Raw genomic sequence first — 16,098 nt, 5'->3', positions numbered from 1 at the left:
TGTCGTTCGGAAATTTCATATTACACGTTCTATATAGCACACAAAATAGATCGGTGTCGGGTGACACCGATCCTCGCTACGTGGCTCCGCCACTACTCTTACATATTGGTTTTTTTACCGAGTAATCATTCAAAATCCCTTCATCCCTTTGTATTCTTTACATATCACCCTCTTATAGACACTAATTTTGAAGATGACTTGAAAACTCGAAACGATATGTTTCTCATAGTTCCATATTCGACGAGGTTACATTTTTCATCGACTGAGCTTTCGTCATCCTATCGCTTCTTTCTTGACGCCCACCATTACTATAACTATAAGCTAATCTCCAAGAAGAGTGCTTAGGTTGCAAACTCACTTCTTCCAAAGCCTGAAACTGTAACTCCGACGGGTAGTCTCGTACACAACCAATTCGCGGGCCAGCACCCGTTGACCACCGACAACTAAGATGCTTAGCCAGTTGAAACGACTTCGTTTCCTTATGCGAATTTATCCTTTGCATAATCTTTTCTTTCGGGATCGGGTCAGCGCACGCTTCTTCCCCGAAATCAAACAGATTCCGTTTTGACGCCATGAGTTGAATACTCGACAACAGTTCCTCAGCTGCTTCGTCATCGTTCTCCGAGCAGCTATCAGGTTCGGGCTCAGGCATGGGCTCGGGCTCTTTCGTTTGGAAGGCTAAAACGATGTCTTCCTTTTTCGGGATTTCGAGTGTAGTGACCGTTGGCTTCAAGCTTTTTGACAATCTTGGTGGTCTAGAGTCTTTGCGGTAGTTGCATTTTGGTTCGGTTTCGTCTGTAGTTGAAGAGAAATCAGGCTCGGATACACAGTTTCGCATCTCGTATCCGGATACTTTTTCATTGGTAACTTCATCCTCATCAACCGGGCTTTTCTGCATGATCAACACGTACTTTAGATCAACACGTATTTTGGTACAAGTCACTAGATTGGAATGATCTTACCTTGATAGTTTGGACATTAATTTGATGTTGCTCGAGAAACGACATGAAGGCGTCAAAGTTTTCGTCGGTTGGAAGGTAATGTCCACTGTGAGGCCAGACAGCCTATCAACATGAAATTGATATTAACCTCTTTTTAAGATTGTTAACTTAAAAAAGGCATTTAGCATAATGTGAAAAAGACCGAATTGCTCTTTAAGTTAATAAAAAAGACGAAAATACCCCTGACTTAACGGAGAAATATGGATGGAGTTAACGAGCCGAATGAAAATGGCAAGATTTCAAATCTTTTGGATCCAGATGCGGAAAAACAAACCTTTGGACGAAAGTCGCAAAACTGGCCAAACCTCAGGGACGAAAATGGCATTCTACTCTTTACAAAAGGTTAATAATTTGGATAAAAGTGTTTCAAGTTGACCCGACCGTTACTATCGTTACAAGATAACGACCCGTTTTGATTCATTACCCGACCCGCCCAATCCCACCCACTATATTATGTAAACACACCTTCAAGATCCCATCTGTAACCACCAATTGTCCCGCAGACAATGTAGCTCCACCAGCCAAAAAACTCGAGTGTTGAAATTTGCCTTTGTGTTTCTTCCCGACATACAAAATATTCGACGTGCTAAGCACAAATATCCACTTGGTATTAGCGGGCCCCTTTCGTGTATCGATAAGTTCCCTGCTCAATTTATACATAAACTTCCCGTCTTCCACGGTAACCTCATAAGCCTCCCGCTCTATCTGAATTTTACAAATTTCGGTTTAGTGTATGTTGCTCAAAGAAAGCACACGTGCAAGCGCAAAGTGTATAAAACTTACGGGACTTAAATACTTGATGCATTGTTGTTGAAGCTTTGGACGCGCGCATTTTTCAAGATTCACTTCTTTGCCTTCCCCTATGTCAAGCCTAATATGGTGTCGTAAAATATGCGATTTACTCGACTCAGATATGTTTTTTTTAGAGATGACTAGATAGACAGGTCATGTGAGTTGGGTAACGGGTCAAAATAAACTTCTGTTGAAAAATATATTCTAAGTACGGGTCGAACGAGCTAGGCTGGGTTGACCCACAAACACGTTTTTGTCTAGTTTTACGTTTTCATAAATTGATAATGTGGTATTTTCGGTATGTGTCGGCCCATTGAATTGTTTTTCATTTAGCTAAACTTTTTGAGTTGACCCGTTTGAGATAATACACAACCTATATTGATCCATCTATAAGTATACAGGTCAAAATTGCCACCTCCAGCTAGGCCTGTAAACGAACCGAACGTTCATGAACTGTTCAGCGGGAAGTTCGTTTATTTACATAAAACGAACGAACGAACATGAACAACTTTTTTGTTCATTTGATTAAATGAATGAATATGAACACACGTTTTGTTCGTTCATTTATGTTCACGAACGTTCGTTTATGTAATTATGCTCGTTCATTTATGTTCGCTTATTTACGTTCGTTTAGATCCAATCTTACCAGTAGAAAAAGGGCTGCCTACTTTGGCAATGAAGCCATTTGACGTAATAAAAATGAAGATTATGACCGTAGCGATGTCGGGGATCAATCTGTTTCATAAATAAGCAAATTTATATCACTAAAATCTAATTCCAAAATCGGACTTCAAGTAGTCAAGAATGAAAAGACTTACTGCTTCAAGCCAATGTTGTAAAGCAAGTTTACATGCCTTTGCATGTTGTGACAACCCTTTTCCGACCTGCAAAATTATGAAACATAACTAATAAGGAAACGGGTCAAATGGGTTGACCATGTCACACAAGTCATTTATCATCCAACGTTATCTCAAATGCTTAAACCCTCCAAAATCAATTTATTTTTACAAATTATTTTGACACTATTATCTCTATAATTAGGCCCGTAAATGAACCAAACAAACACGAACAGAGGCACGTTCGTGTGTGTCCATTTAACTTTAACCGAACACAAACACAAACATATAATCGGACACACTTTTTGTTCATGTTCGTTTATTAAGAAAACGAACCAAAAGATTTCCAATATCAATTCGGCACCAACTTTTGGTGTTTTCTGTATTAGTGTCGGTTTTTACCTTCATGTACCGATACCGAACAGGACCGTACCGGTATTTTCGATACCAGTACTGGCTCGATATCGCTTGACACCTAGCTTATCCCAACCCGTGATATTAAAAAAATGATTAAAGTTAAAAAGTAAAGAAAATAACTATTAATATTATATTAAAATAATAAAAGTATTAAAAAACTATATATTATTATAATATTAAAATTACTATTCATTAGCTTCTATTTTTATCCTACACTATAAATGAAATTTTATTTTTATTTTTTGTGAAAAATATATATCTTAAAAATAAGTTACAAATTTAATATATTTAATTATTAAAGATGAAACTACCAATTAATGATGTATGTAAGTTTACTAATATACCCTTATAGTTACATTAAGTACAAATATTAAATGAAATCTAATGAAGCATTTCTATTGGTTGAAATTTCTTCTTTTTTCTTCTTACAAAGAATTTCTTCTCATTTGAACCCTCCACTATATATATATATATATATATATATATATATATATATATATATATATATATATATATAGGGCATGTTCGTGTTCGTTTATGTTCGTTCGTTTAAAACCTAAACAAACTTAACGAACATAAATTAACAAACAATAAACAACACAATTGAACTTAATTGAAAACAAACATAAATAAACACAAATGAGTATAACTGACTAAACATAATCGAACATAAAGTATTTTTTATATAAATTAGTGATTAATTACGATAAATTCCATTGGAAAACCCATTTTTATTACTAGAAAGCCAATTACCCATTAGTTATATTTATATAAGTAGTTAGAAAGTTCATTTTATGTTTAGTAAATATAACTACTTATGAATTTAAATTGAAACGAACATAAACGAACAAACATAAACAAACGAACATAAATGAACAAAAATAAATGGACGTTCACGAACATAAATGAACGAACAATACGTGTCTTCATGTTCGTTCGTTTAATTAAATGAACAAAATATTGTGTTCATGTTCGTTCATTTATTAAATAAACGAACTTCCCACCGAACAAGTTCATGATTAGTTCATGAACGTACAGTTCGTTTACATGCCTATCTATAATCTTATAATAACTCATAAAATATAAAAAGGAAGGCCCGACTCGAATGACCAGTTACCCAACCTTTAGAAAGAAATATGTACCTTTGCGGCTCTAGTTCGTGCTCTTGACCAACGAGAAACAGCGGTTTCTGGTTTTTCAATTTCAAAGAATGATACCGAACTGCACTTAAGCACCGCAAAATCTAACAGTTTCCACCTACATAAAAAAAGTCAAAGTTTCAATACTTCAACAATCCCGCTCTAACAGACTTGTACCCGATGCAAGTGATTCAAGATCACTAAACACTAAGTACTAACCATCTATGCTCCACTAGTATTGCACAATCAGCTAACTGTCTTCTGGTTCTGAAACTTTTATACGTTTTCTGCAGCTTCAATGCTGCAAGATGGCGGTTTGTAAGAGCCTCGGGCAGTGGAGATTCAGGCGCAATAAAACTCGCGTCGGGCAATGTATTTTCGAACGTTTTCGCCGAAGAAGAGGATTTAATGGAAAGAACAGTGTCCATTTTTTTCCCACTAAAGCTTAAAGATCCCCGAAGAACCATCTTTCATCTTGGTGACATTGATATATGTATCGCGATGACTATTTATATTATCGTTCGTATAAACAATTCGTGTTTTAGGTATGTGTGAGATCAGCAACCTTTTGTAAATTAACCTGGTATGTGGAAGAAATCCTCAAATACATATTAAAAAAATTAAGTGTATAAATGTCAACTTTCAAGATGACACAAATTAAACATGTTAGGTAAAACATCCATTTTCTGTTCCCACACTGAATTTAATTTCACATGGGGGCCACCCCACTAAATAACAAATAATGTAATTGAATCCTATCCAGCATATAACAAGAACCCTAATTGAGTGGTACTTGATGTTACAACTAGCTCAATGCATGCAAATTAACAGATAACAAAGCTCAATTAATGGCTTTTTATATATATTATAAATTTATATTTATAATCAATAAAAAAGAGGATATTATATGTAAAACAGAAGATAATTAAGCATGAAATTATCAAACTTATTGCAAGCACAACCCATGAGCCAAAATTCAAGATTTAGATCACCCATTTCATATTTTGATAAAAAAAATCAAGAAAATGGTAACCCACAAATTTATAATCATAAACAAACAAAACCCATATGTCAAAATTCAAACTTTTCAATACCCATTTCAGAATTTCAACAAAAAGATCATCATAACATAAAGAACAATAATAAGTAAATGGTAAATGGCAAATGTGTAAATATATTACCTTATGAAGAAGCTTTGTTTTTTTTTCTGGAAATGTTTCAAATATGGATCAAACAAACACAAGTGGTGTCTTTATGTTGATAATGTTGGGAATGCAATAGCTGTAACCTGCAGGTTTTTATTTATGATCAATATTATTATTAGGGCACCCACAATGGGGACGATGATGAATGATATATGAAGAAATAGAGTGGTTCCAACCACGTGGCAGTGGTCATGGGGACCTGGGCCTGGTTTGGTTGCAGTAAATTAGATGAACAGGGGTGATGAATTCATAATATTATCTCGTGTTACATGTGTTTTGTTTAAACTATTTTGGAATTCAATTTTGTTATGAACAGGGGAAATGGATTGGGTCGTGTTACATGTGTTGTTTTTTTTTAAGTGGTATGATTTGGAAGTTAACTAAAGGTCTAAATCACTTTTCTTTCCAAATAAGTACAAATATAAAGAAACAAAAATAGGAAATAATTGGATATTTTGACTCATACCTTTGTAATCATGGTTGTAAAATAAGGTATCCAAGGCCGAGTACTCCCCGAGTAATCGCTATAAAGTAGGTTGCCGAGCGAGTTTCTTCAACTCTGCCTAATTACTCGAAATCGATCAAACGTGGTCAACCTCGGCCAGAATCGGATCTAGCATGTCAACTCGATCCGAGTTTGACTTAAAGAAAATAATGCATGATTTCTATGCCTATCATATTTTAAAAAAAATAATGAATATCATTTTCACGTGTTTTGTTATAAATATTAGTAAAATTATGTTATTTGACCTAAATTTAATTTCCAAAAACTAATTTCTTTATAATTTAACATGTTCGAGTACTCTCCGCCTAGGCCGACTACTCTCAACTCCCCGATCGACCGACTAGGGAACGCCTAGCGACTTTTGCTTGCAACCATGCTCGTAATAACTTTAAATGATAGAAATTCGTCAAATGATATGGACTCTAGGTGATAAAGTTATAAGATTTGTAATGACTTCATGCCATTGAATACACTGTCATTATAATCTTGTAGGCATTCGGATATGCCACCGCAACACAAAGGCATAATGGGGTTGAGTAATACTTTGTTGTAAGAGGGACATTAACCATGGATTTAATTCTAGTTGAGTTGTAACAACAATATTGCAACAATAAATGGTCCTTAGTGGTACAGTTGTAACAATAATATTTAATGAATTGTTAATGACAAACAGTTGTGATTGTGAGTTTGTAACTTGTGAGGAAGAGAGGACGTGTGTAACTATTCATCTATACATACTTTAATGGAATTTGTAATTTGTAATTGTAATTTGTAATGTAATTGTAATATAGTTATTTAACATCAACTTAACAAACACCTATAATGTCAGTTAGTTTTACAAATCAAACATGTCAACCTCCAGTTGGGTAATACAACAATCATTCACCCTAGCTCCATGTGTTCTCATGACTAATCACAACATGGTCCCATGTCTAAGACCAAGACGATTGTAGACAATGGTCCAATTAGTCCTTGTTGCTGTTGGCTTTGGACAAACCTACCTTGGTTAAACACGGGTGATTAGTCTAAGCATAACTAAGGTTAAGTTACAGAGTGCTTGTCCTAACCATGACCCTAAGGTCCTATTTTGAAAACCATTCCTAATCTAGTGGGCAAAGTAACAGAGTAATAATTTATGACAGTTGATGCAAATTTCCCTTGACCCATGCACCAAAAGTGTCTAGCTCCCAGCACCCCAAAGGGGTTTCGCAAGTCCGGGAGTCTCCCACTAGGGAAGTTTGTAAAACTAAACACATGAAATGAGAGCTTTAAAGGCTTATTTATAGGTTGTCCTAGGCGCAGTGATTGACCGTTAGGGGTTTCGATGGTGGACATCCATCATGCATGGTTAGTTAGATACACGTGTCAACCATGCATTAGCAGACCTCGAGGCTTGGGGTATGGGTCTGTTAAGCCCCATTTTACATCCGCATTTTTTAATAACCCAGGTTTTATATATATTATGGCTACGGTGACTCATCTCCTAACCGATATATGCTGATTTGAAGTTTTGGGCTCTTTCCAGTCACTCTGTCTTTTTGTTTCCCTTCCGGTTAGGTTCTAGCATCAACCAACACTTATCATAACTCATGCTTTGGTCTTTTCTTAAGAAGAAATTTGTGGCTCAATATTCTAGGTGTTACAACTCGAACATTTTGGGAAACTTTGTATACTCTGAAGAAGACATAACACATTTTCCATGGTGAATTTCAGGCTTGATAGTTACTCCGGCAATACTACTGCTTCTATATTGTATAAGATCATGTTGAAGACGCAGATTAGAATATTCTTTAATTGTGGATAATGTATTTCATATATTAATTTATTATGTAAACAATATAGTACTATCAAGTTTCCTACAAATAAAAAAAGTATTTTAATTTATTTTAGCTGAAAAACCCAATGTTTCCCTGCATATAATTCCTCAGATTATGCCATATGATTGGAGATTATATCATTAATAATTAAGAAAATATATTTATACTAATTGACTAGATTTGTAAATCAAACACCAATTATTATAGGATATATGAAATGTTGGAGAATGGCCATTATGTTTGATGATTATTATTGAACCATGCTTGATGATTGTTATGTGAGGATAATAGATTTTGTTTGATATGTTTATAGTAATAACTTATAAGTCCCCGTAATGGGGCGTTTTTTTTTTAAATTTCAAAAAAAACGCCAGAAAACGCCTGCTCCTCCACTACATGCGGCGTTACCGGGCGTTTTTTTTGAAAAAAATTGGCTCCGGCATGTTTATTAAAACGCTGAATTGTTGTTGGGTTGCGAGATTCGACCGTTGGCAAACGGTCAAAAGTTTTTATTTTTATTTTTTTTAATTCAAAATTTTACCCACTATATATATATATATCAACCCTTTTTCTCCATTTTTTTATAAAAATCCTCCTACTTTCTCTCCCACTTTCTTCTATTACTTTATAAAAAACACCTACTTTCTCCTATTTTTTTACAAGCATGCATCCATACCGACCCCCTTTTGGTGGCCCCGCAAGACCCACGAACCCGAACACAACGCAACCGCAAAACCCGTATAACCTTCAAGACATGGACCCAAGCTTTTTACCGTACGCGGCTTACTTGACTGGCGCCACTCTGTTTGTACCTCCCACCTACGGCTATGGTCAAGCCGGCGGGTCGCAACCGTCACAACCCGAACCCGAATCCGAACCCGATGTCGATGTCGTGCCGGAGACGCAACCCGAACCGGTGCAAGACAAATCGAAACGCGGCAGAAGGTCGCATAAGAAGAAGGAAAAGGACGAACCTCGACGTACAAAAAAAAACCATTAAATGGATGAAGGACGAGGAATACACGTTGACTCGGGCGTCGCTCGACATTTCGGAGGACGAAGATACCGGTAACTTATATTTTTATTTTTTATTCTGTTTTTTTATTCTGTTTTTTTTCTATTTTTTTATTTTCTGTTTTTTTATTTTTTTTAATTTCAACTTATATTTTTAATTTTTTTTTTAATTTGTAGCAAACTTTCAAACGGGCCCCGTTTTTTGGGATAGAGTTCGTGCACTCTTTTTTAGCTCGTGGGGTCAAGGCGAACATCGGGACAAAGATTCAATTTCTAGCAAATGGAGACATCAACAACAAGTGTCACGCGTTCCAAGAAGTTTACCAACGTAACTACGATAATCGTCCGAGCGGTGAATGTGACGTCGGGGTTTTAACAAAGACTTTGGAGGAGTTCGATAGGACGAAATGCCCTTTCACGTACTATAAGTGTTGGGAGCTACTACGAAAAAGTCCAAAGTGGGCGCTAGTTAATCCAATGACGTCAAGTAGTAGACGTCGGGCTAAAAGGTCAAAAACATCATCCTCCGCTGACCCGTCAACTCCGACATCGGATGCCCGCAATGTTGATTTAAATGAAGCGGTGGACGTTGACGAGGGAATTCAAGAAGAGTTGGTCCGACCCACCGGTAGAAGAAAGGGAACCGGGAAAAAAACGGTCGAGTCGTCTTCCGATCTCGACTTAAAGGATGATTTCGAGGAGATGAACCGTCGTCTCCAAGACATTCACGACCTCAAATGCGTCGCCAAAAAATACGAGAAAATATGGACTTTAGATCATCTATTTTTTTTTAGATTTTTTTTCTGTTTTTTTTTTCGGTTTTTTTAATTTTCTGTTTTTTTGGTATTTTTTTTTCAAGTATTGTAATTTTTATTTTAAATTAATGAAGACTTTATGTTTTAAATTAAAAAAAAAATAATTGTCAAATGATTGAATGGGCGTTATTGGAATAATGCCCCACTACGCCTCTTTTGCTATAATGCCCCATATGTGACTAGGATACCACATGTCGTATAATGCCCCATGTTAGGGCATTATTCTTGTTTACCACTACGGGTGGTCTAATGCAACTCAAACAAGAACATTGTAATGAATTCACTTTTTAGACTACATACAACAAAAATCTCATAAATTTATATATTAAATAAATTAGGTTAGAACCCCGTGTATTACACGGGTTGAATTTATATAATTTTATATATTAAATAATAAAAAAATTATATCTTTATGAACCCTGTATATTGTACGGGTTAAATAAATGTAATTTTATATATCAAATAATAAAAAAGTTATATCTTTAAAAACCATGTGTATTACACAGATTAAATAAATGCTAAAAACGTCGTATCTTTAAAAAACCCGTGTATAATTGGGTTGAAAAATCTACCAAATAATAAAAAAGTACATCCTTAAAAACCCCGTATATTACACGTGTTGAATAGATTTAAAAAAGAGTTATATCTTTAAAAACCATGTGTATTACACATATTAAATAAATGTAATTTTGTATATTAAATACTAAAAACGTCGTATCTTTAAAAAACAGTGTATAGTCGGGTTGAAAAATCTACCAAATAATAAAAAAAAATTATATCCTTAAAAACCCCGCGTTTTACACGAGTTGAATAAATATAATTTTGTATACCAAATAATAAAAAAAGTTATACTTTTAATAAATTAGAATAACATTTAATATTAATTTATTATTTATATATTTAATATAAGATAAGTAGGAAAGAGAGGTATTTGTTTTAAAAATATATTAACTTAACAATTTAGATTTGAGAAGAATATTTTATTAAAGTATGATAAAATTTAATATTAATTTATATTTATTTAGTTAATATAAGATAAATATAGATTTGACGGTACCTTCAATGAATGACACGTGTCCAAAAGTTGGTTTTTTTTTATTATAGTAGATGGATAATTATAGCCAGTCCAACTTTGGTTGGGCAGTAGAGCTTCTTAGAGAAAAACTACATATTTGGTTGGGCAGTAGAGCTTCTTAGAGAAAAACTACATAGATATTAAATCATAATAATTAGGACATTGAACAAATAAACATAACAACTAAGGGATGAGTACCGAGTTCAAATGCATCAAATGAAAAGTAAATCAAGTCTCGGGCTGTATCATCATTCATTAGTTGTTAACACAATTTCACATACATTCATTTCAACAATAAACTCACGACCTATTATTTTATCGAGTCATACTTTTATTTTTACGCCTTACAACTTATTTACTTTTCACATCATACATCTAAACAATTTATATTCCTTTTCACATCAATCCTTTTCACATCACACATCTAAACAAAAACAAAGATAAAAAAACAAAGATGCTCTATTTGTTTTGAATATGTTCTAGTCAAGTCAAATCTCTTTAATTTTCCACATTCTCGGCTCACACCATCTAACTACCCCTAACTAATTCACTTTCTAAAATACAGGGGGTGCTTTACCAACACTAGATTCTCAGAGGACTTAAAATGACAAAATACTGAAGTTTCAGACTATAACAGCTAAAGTTGGTACCTTAAGGACCGTAAATGAACACTTTAACCGTTTTAGAATATGTAGAAGCTTCTCGATATGTTCTCGAAAATAAAATCCCCAAATTGTATTCCATTTCATAAAATCAATCTATTCACGGCGAATTAGGGCACGGATATTGATCGATCGATCGTCTTCATTCAAGGTACGAACTGTGAATTTTGTTTCAGTGAATTTGAATTTTGTTTCAATTGTACGAACTGTGAAATTTGTTTCAGTGATTTCTGTTACGTAATCGGTTAGATCTCGCTGCATGTTTATTGATTCGGATGACGGATTCTTATCCTGTTTGTTATTTTGATCATATCGATGCAATTCCGATTGAAATAATTTGAATTTTGTTTCAGTTGTACAGATTGTGAGGTTAGATCGGTTAGATCTCGCTGCATGTTTGTTGATTTGAATGCCTGATTCGTTATTTTTTATTGTTATATAAACACATCGATGAAATTTTGTTTGAAAAGTTACGATTTCTACGAAATTATGTAGAATTTTGTTAATTGTTATGGATGATCTTTTGATGTTTATATGAGTGTTGGATTGATTGTTTTTCAGTATTCTTAACAATTGATTTCTTCGATGTTTGTTATTGTTTGATGCATGCTTCAATTCGTGGTTCTTAAAATCATTTTGTATTTACGTCATGTTTGTTAGATCTTTTTTTTTTTTTTTTTTTTACTTTTTATTGTTTTTTTGTTATAGTTAAGACAGTGGACCTGATGCTAGTGCTATTGATTGTGTTATATTTTTCGTTATTTTTAAATTAATTGAATAACGTTATAACGGAAATTTGGTCGGTATTGGTTTGATTTGTCATGCTACTAACATTTTGTTGTAGCAACGGAAAGAGAAAACGTAAAAATAATTCACTCGATTGGTTTTAATATATAGCATAAAATAGTTTAATAATTAGAAAGATAAAAAGTAAACTATAAAATTAGAAAGATAAAAAGTTAACTATAAATTAATCCCAAGTAAAATATTAAAAAGATAACCGTAGAAGGATTGCTTTTTAATAACATATTACAATCTATTTCTTTAGAAAGCACACAAAAGGCTATGGGGTACTATTCACCATAGAAATAAATATATTTTAGATTATAAGGAAATAAATAAAGACATGCTATTTTAGGATATATTGACACGTGTTAGAAATTTAATGGGGTACTATTCACCACGTTGGTTTTTGACATCTGGTATATATAATTTGTAATGCAGCTGGTTATGGTTGTATTTTACTCACATGCGCTTGATTTCATACGCAGGTTGAAAATGAGAGGCAGAAGTTACAGCTACAGCCCTTCACCACCAAGATACCGAAGCAGAAGCCACCGAAGTCCTAGTCCCAGGGGTCGTTATGCTGGTCGTGCTAGAGATCTTCCTACTAGCCTTTTGGTTCGCAACCTTGGCCGTGGTTGTAGGTTTGTTCTGATTTCTGCTTATAACCTTGTTTTTACGACTCACTGAGTCACCGTAATTGTATTGTTGATTTCTTCTAGCTGTGTTTCATCCCACATGGAAATATTTTTATTGTTTTCGATATTTGATATTTAAGAGAAAAACTTTTTGAACTTTGTAACTTAAAGTATTTGATTTTAAGAAATAAATATTGCTGATTGGTAGACATGGTTTTGAAAATATTTCGTCACATCTTTTCATCTATTAATCATTATTTTGGTAGATGTGGAACTCAAATCTGTTCAATATGATGAAAGGATTAATCTTTTGATTTTGGATATTGAATTTATTCTTTCTTCAAATTAATATCTGAGAGATGATTTTAGTTTTTAGTTCCAAAAAGTTTGGCTAATATAACCTTTCTTCTCATTTTTGTTTAGTACAAGTTCAATCAATAATCTGTATTTCAATATTGTATCATGTATCTACTTCAGATACAAATATTGACGCCCTTAAATCAGCACCAAAAAGTTGATGCTGGAAGCTGTACATAAGAACTAATCATTCAGCTTTCCTCTGATAGCTGTTCTACTATCATGGTAAATGATACAAAACATTCTTTTAATCAAAGATTTGTTTATCTGCAGACCAGAAGATCTTCGTGGACCATTTGGAGAGTTTGGACCCCTGAAGGATGTTTACTTACCGCGTGACTATTATACTGGGTTAGTTAATGATCTTTAGCAGTCTAAGAACATTTTACCTGTTATTATTCCTCTTTATAAAACCAACAATTAACCCGATCAAATCAATTAGAACAAATACATTCACTCATTCAACTGTATGGTGGTGGTGGCTTATTACATTATAAATTATAAATTTTTATGGGCATTGGTTTGTTTATTGAAAGTGTTGAAGACATGAAGTAATCAAGACTTCTGTCAAGGTGATTTTATTTAGATGAAGATTGAAGTTGTTTATGTTACATAATGAAGAAGTTCAAGTGTTGAAGAACTTTACATAATAACCTTGACTACACAAGGTTAGCAGCCATATTTTTGTATCATTTATTGGAGACAGCATTTGCTAGGACTTTTCTCTCGCCTTCACTCTTTTCGTTTCTTTTGAATTATATATATATTCATGGTATGTGGTTAATAGTAAACTTAAGAGACATGCTGTTTGTATGTGCAATTTTGCATACATGGCCTTGTATATGCATGTTTCTTAAGTCGTTAGTATATAATGACGTTTGGTAATGTTTTTTTTTTCCGCAGAGAGCCACGTGGTTTTGGTTTTGTTCAGTATGTCGACCCAGATGATGCTGCTGAGGCCAAATATCATATGGATGGTCAAGTTCTTCTTGGTAGAGAGCTGACAGTTGTGTTTGCTGAGGAAAATCGGAAAAAGCCTTCAGAAATGAGGGCAAGAGAACGCTCTAGGTCAGTATTGTGTGTCAAATAATGAAATATTCTCTTTTTTGTGTTGTATTAACACCAATGTACTTGAAACTGGCTAGATTTGGTTCGATGGGTAATCTTATAAATATTAACTATAAAGGAAATGGATTGAAAATTGCTGTTTAAATTGCTCAGAATTTTCTAGATAGTTTTTCATAATTTGTACAATCGTTTTGCTAATAATAAAAATCATGACAGGGGAATTTCATATGACCGTAGAGGATCATCCAGCCGTTATTCTCGTTCACCAGGTCGTGGGAGGTCATACCATCGCAGTCCAAGTTACTATTCTCCTTCCCCTAGGCGGGGCCGTGGAAGGTCATATCATCGCAGTCCAAGTTACTATTCTCCTTCCCCTAGGCGGGGCCATGAAAGGTCGTACCATCGTAGTCCTAGTTACTATTCTCCTTCCCCTAGGCGGGGCCGCTACTCTCGGTATGCACTAATTCCTCATCTGTACTAAAGGGGCAAAATGAGCCGCTACTCTTTAGTTCATCTCTTATTAATAAATAGTTTGTCATTAAAATATTGATTTATCCATTAAAAACAGTTGATAATGAATGTGATTAAATGTGGAACAGTTCCATTTCACCTCGAGACAGAAGGTACAGAGAGAGGTCTTACTCAAGGTCAAGGAGCCCATATGGATCCGTAAGCAGGAGTCCCAGCCCGGTGAGGAGCAGGAGTCCAGAAGGTTATTAGTCATTTGAGGCCAGAAAGAAGGAAAATTGGAAGCTCGTCTTATATATGTAATGTAAATTACTACTACTTGTTAGCCTCGTGTATTAGAAGTCTGAAGTGATGTTTAATTTGGTAACATTGCGACTTGGTTGGTTCTCATGATATGTTAAAACTTTGAAGTTTCTGAACAGAGAAAAATTGGCATCAGTTGTGATTCCTGAGACACAGTATCAGGACCTTTTTTCTGATAAAAGTTGAGGCTCAATAAAATTCTGGTCTTAAAATTCAGGCAAGCGCGACTAGTGCGCTAGGCAAATGCCTTCGTCTAGGCATCAAAACCAGCCTGAACCAGTTGGTACTAGTCAAAAACCAACTTGAACTTAGAAACAAAGATTGCAATCTGATGTATATCTTTCTTATTGTTGTGGAATAAGATAATCTAAATTGTATCCCATCCTCATCGAGTGTGTTAGCTGACATATGTCTCCTGTGTCCCTTGTTGAATGTGTTCACATGCTCGTCACAACATAAGTCATTGAATTGCAAACTCTAGATCGTAATCTTCCACTCCTCACAGATGAATTGTGATTCTCATACTCTTACTGGATGATTCAGATTCAGATCATCTGCTAAAAACCACATATTGCATAGTCAATGATTATACATATTTGATGATACACATGTTGTTGACCCATTCTACTAAAACAATAATAAAATTATAAGACACGCGAGTAAAAAAACTATTTTATGGCTGCAAGTCGGTATTATTATTATTATTATTATTATTATTATTATTATTATTATATATCTTAAAACAAAAGGTCGGTGGCTATCACATCAAAGCCACCGCCTTTGATTATATCTAAGAATGTTTGCGTAAACAAATAATCAAATTGGCATATTGTACTTCAGTGGTTTCTGTGTCACTTGATAAAATAGAGGTCAAGAGTTTGATTCCTGACACCTTTCTTTTTCTCACACATTTTATTTTTATGAGTAGATGTTCACATTTGGTTTTTATGGGTAGCTCACATTTGGTTCTATTCTTTTTCTCAAAGACAGTACTCACATTTGACTCTAGAGTTACTAGACTATACTTATCATTGAAACTAATTATTTACACATAATTTCACATTTATGTATTTAATATATTATAAAAACAAAGGTTGGTTTCTACACTTTCGAACTTGACACCCATACCTCTACTTGACACCTCAACGTGCGACACGTTATTATATTTTTTTTTATCTATGTCTAAATTATTTTTAAGACTTT

At 34.2% G+C, this 16,098-nt stretch overlaps 2 protein-coding genes across 2 annotated transcripts; one reads left to right on the top strand and one right to left on the bottom strand.

The window, feature by feature from the left end:
* LOC110898145 (IQ domain-containing protein IQM2) lies at positions 1–5,597 on the bottom strand. Its single transcript, XM_022144900.2, has 9 exons — positions 5,367–5,597; positions 4,405–4,765; positions 4,189–4,303; positions 2,612–2,677; positions 2,440–2,528; positions 1,785–1,872; positions 1,467–1,706; positions 963–1,064; positions 1–892 (listed from the first exon to the last, which is right to left on the bottom strand). Exons 2-9 carry the CDS (start codon positions 4,650–4,652, stop codon positions 224–226), a joined length of 1,617 nt encoding a protein of 538 aa, XP_022000592.1. The 5' UTR covers positions 4,653–4,765; positions 5,367–5,597; the 3' UTR covers positions 1–223.
* Positions 5,598–11,275: 5,678 nt separating this feature from the next.
* Positions 11,276–15,030, top strand: LOC110898144 (serine/arginine-rich SC35-like splicing factor SCL33). Its single transcript, XM_022144899.2, has 6 exons — positions 11,276–11,429; positions 12,550–12,705; positions 13,330–13,407; positions 13,960–14,124; positions 14,341–14,577; positions 14,724–15,030. The coding sequence occupies exons 2-6, from the start codon at positions 12,557–12,559 to the stop codon at positions 14,842–14,844; spliced, it is 750 nt and encodes a 249-aa protein (XP_022000591.1). The 5' UTR covers positions 11,276–11,429; positions 12,550–12,556; the 3' UTR covers positions 14,845–15,030.
* Positions 15,031–16,098: the final 1,068 nt, after the last annotated feature.

This window comes from Helianthus annuus, chromosome 13 (genome assembly GCF_002127325.2).
Source record: "Helianthus annuus cultivar XRQ/B chromosome 13, HanXRQr2.0-SUNRISE, whole genome shotgun sequence".
Lineage (NCBI taxonomy): Eukaryota > Viridiplantae > Streptophyta > Magnoliopsida > Asterales > Asteraceae > Helianthus > Helianthus annuus.
Note: the sequence above shows the minus strand (reverse complement) of the source record. Positions and strands in the feature narration are given on the sequence as shown.

Bases quoted from the DNA above. Each gene is read 5' to 3' on its own strand.
- LOC110898144 (XM_022144899.2), top strand. From the start codon at position 12,557: ATGAGAGGCAGAAGTTACAGCTACAGCCCTTCACCACCAAGATACCGA. The intron at 14,125-14,340 runs GTCAGTATTGTG...AAATCATGACAG, and splicing joins AGGGCAAGAGAACGCTCTAG to GGGAATTTCATATGACCGTA. The intron at 14,578-14,723 runs GTATGCACTAAT...AATGTGGAACAG, and splicing joins AGGCGGGGCCGCTACTCTCG to TTCCATTTCACCTCGAGACA.
- LOC110898145 (XM_022144900.2), bottom strand. From the start codon at position 4,652: ATGGTTCTTCGGGGATCTTTAAGCTTTAGTGGGAAAAAAATGGACACT. The intron at 2,678-4,188 runs GTACATATTTCT...ATAATTTTGCAG, and splicing joins CACGAACTAGAGCCGCAAAG to GTCGGAAAAGGGTTGTCACA. The intron at 893-962 runs GTAAGATCATTC...TTGATCATGCAG, and splicing joins TTAATGTCCAAACTATCAAG to AAAAGCCCGGTTGATGAGGA.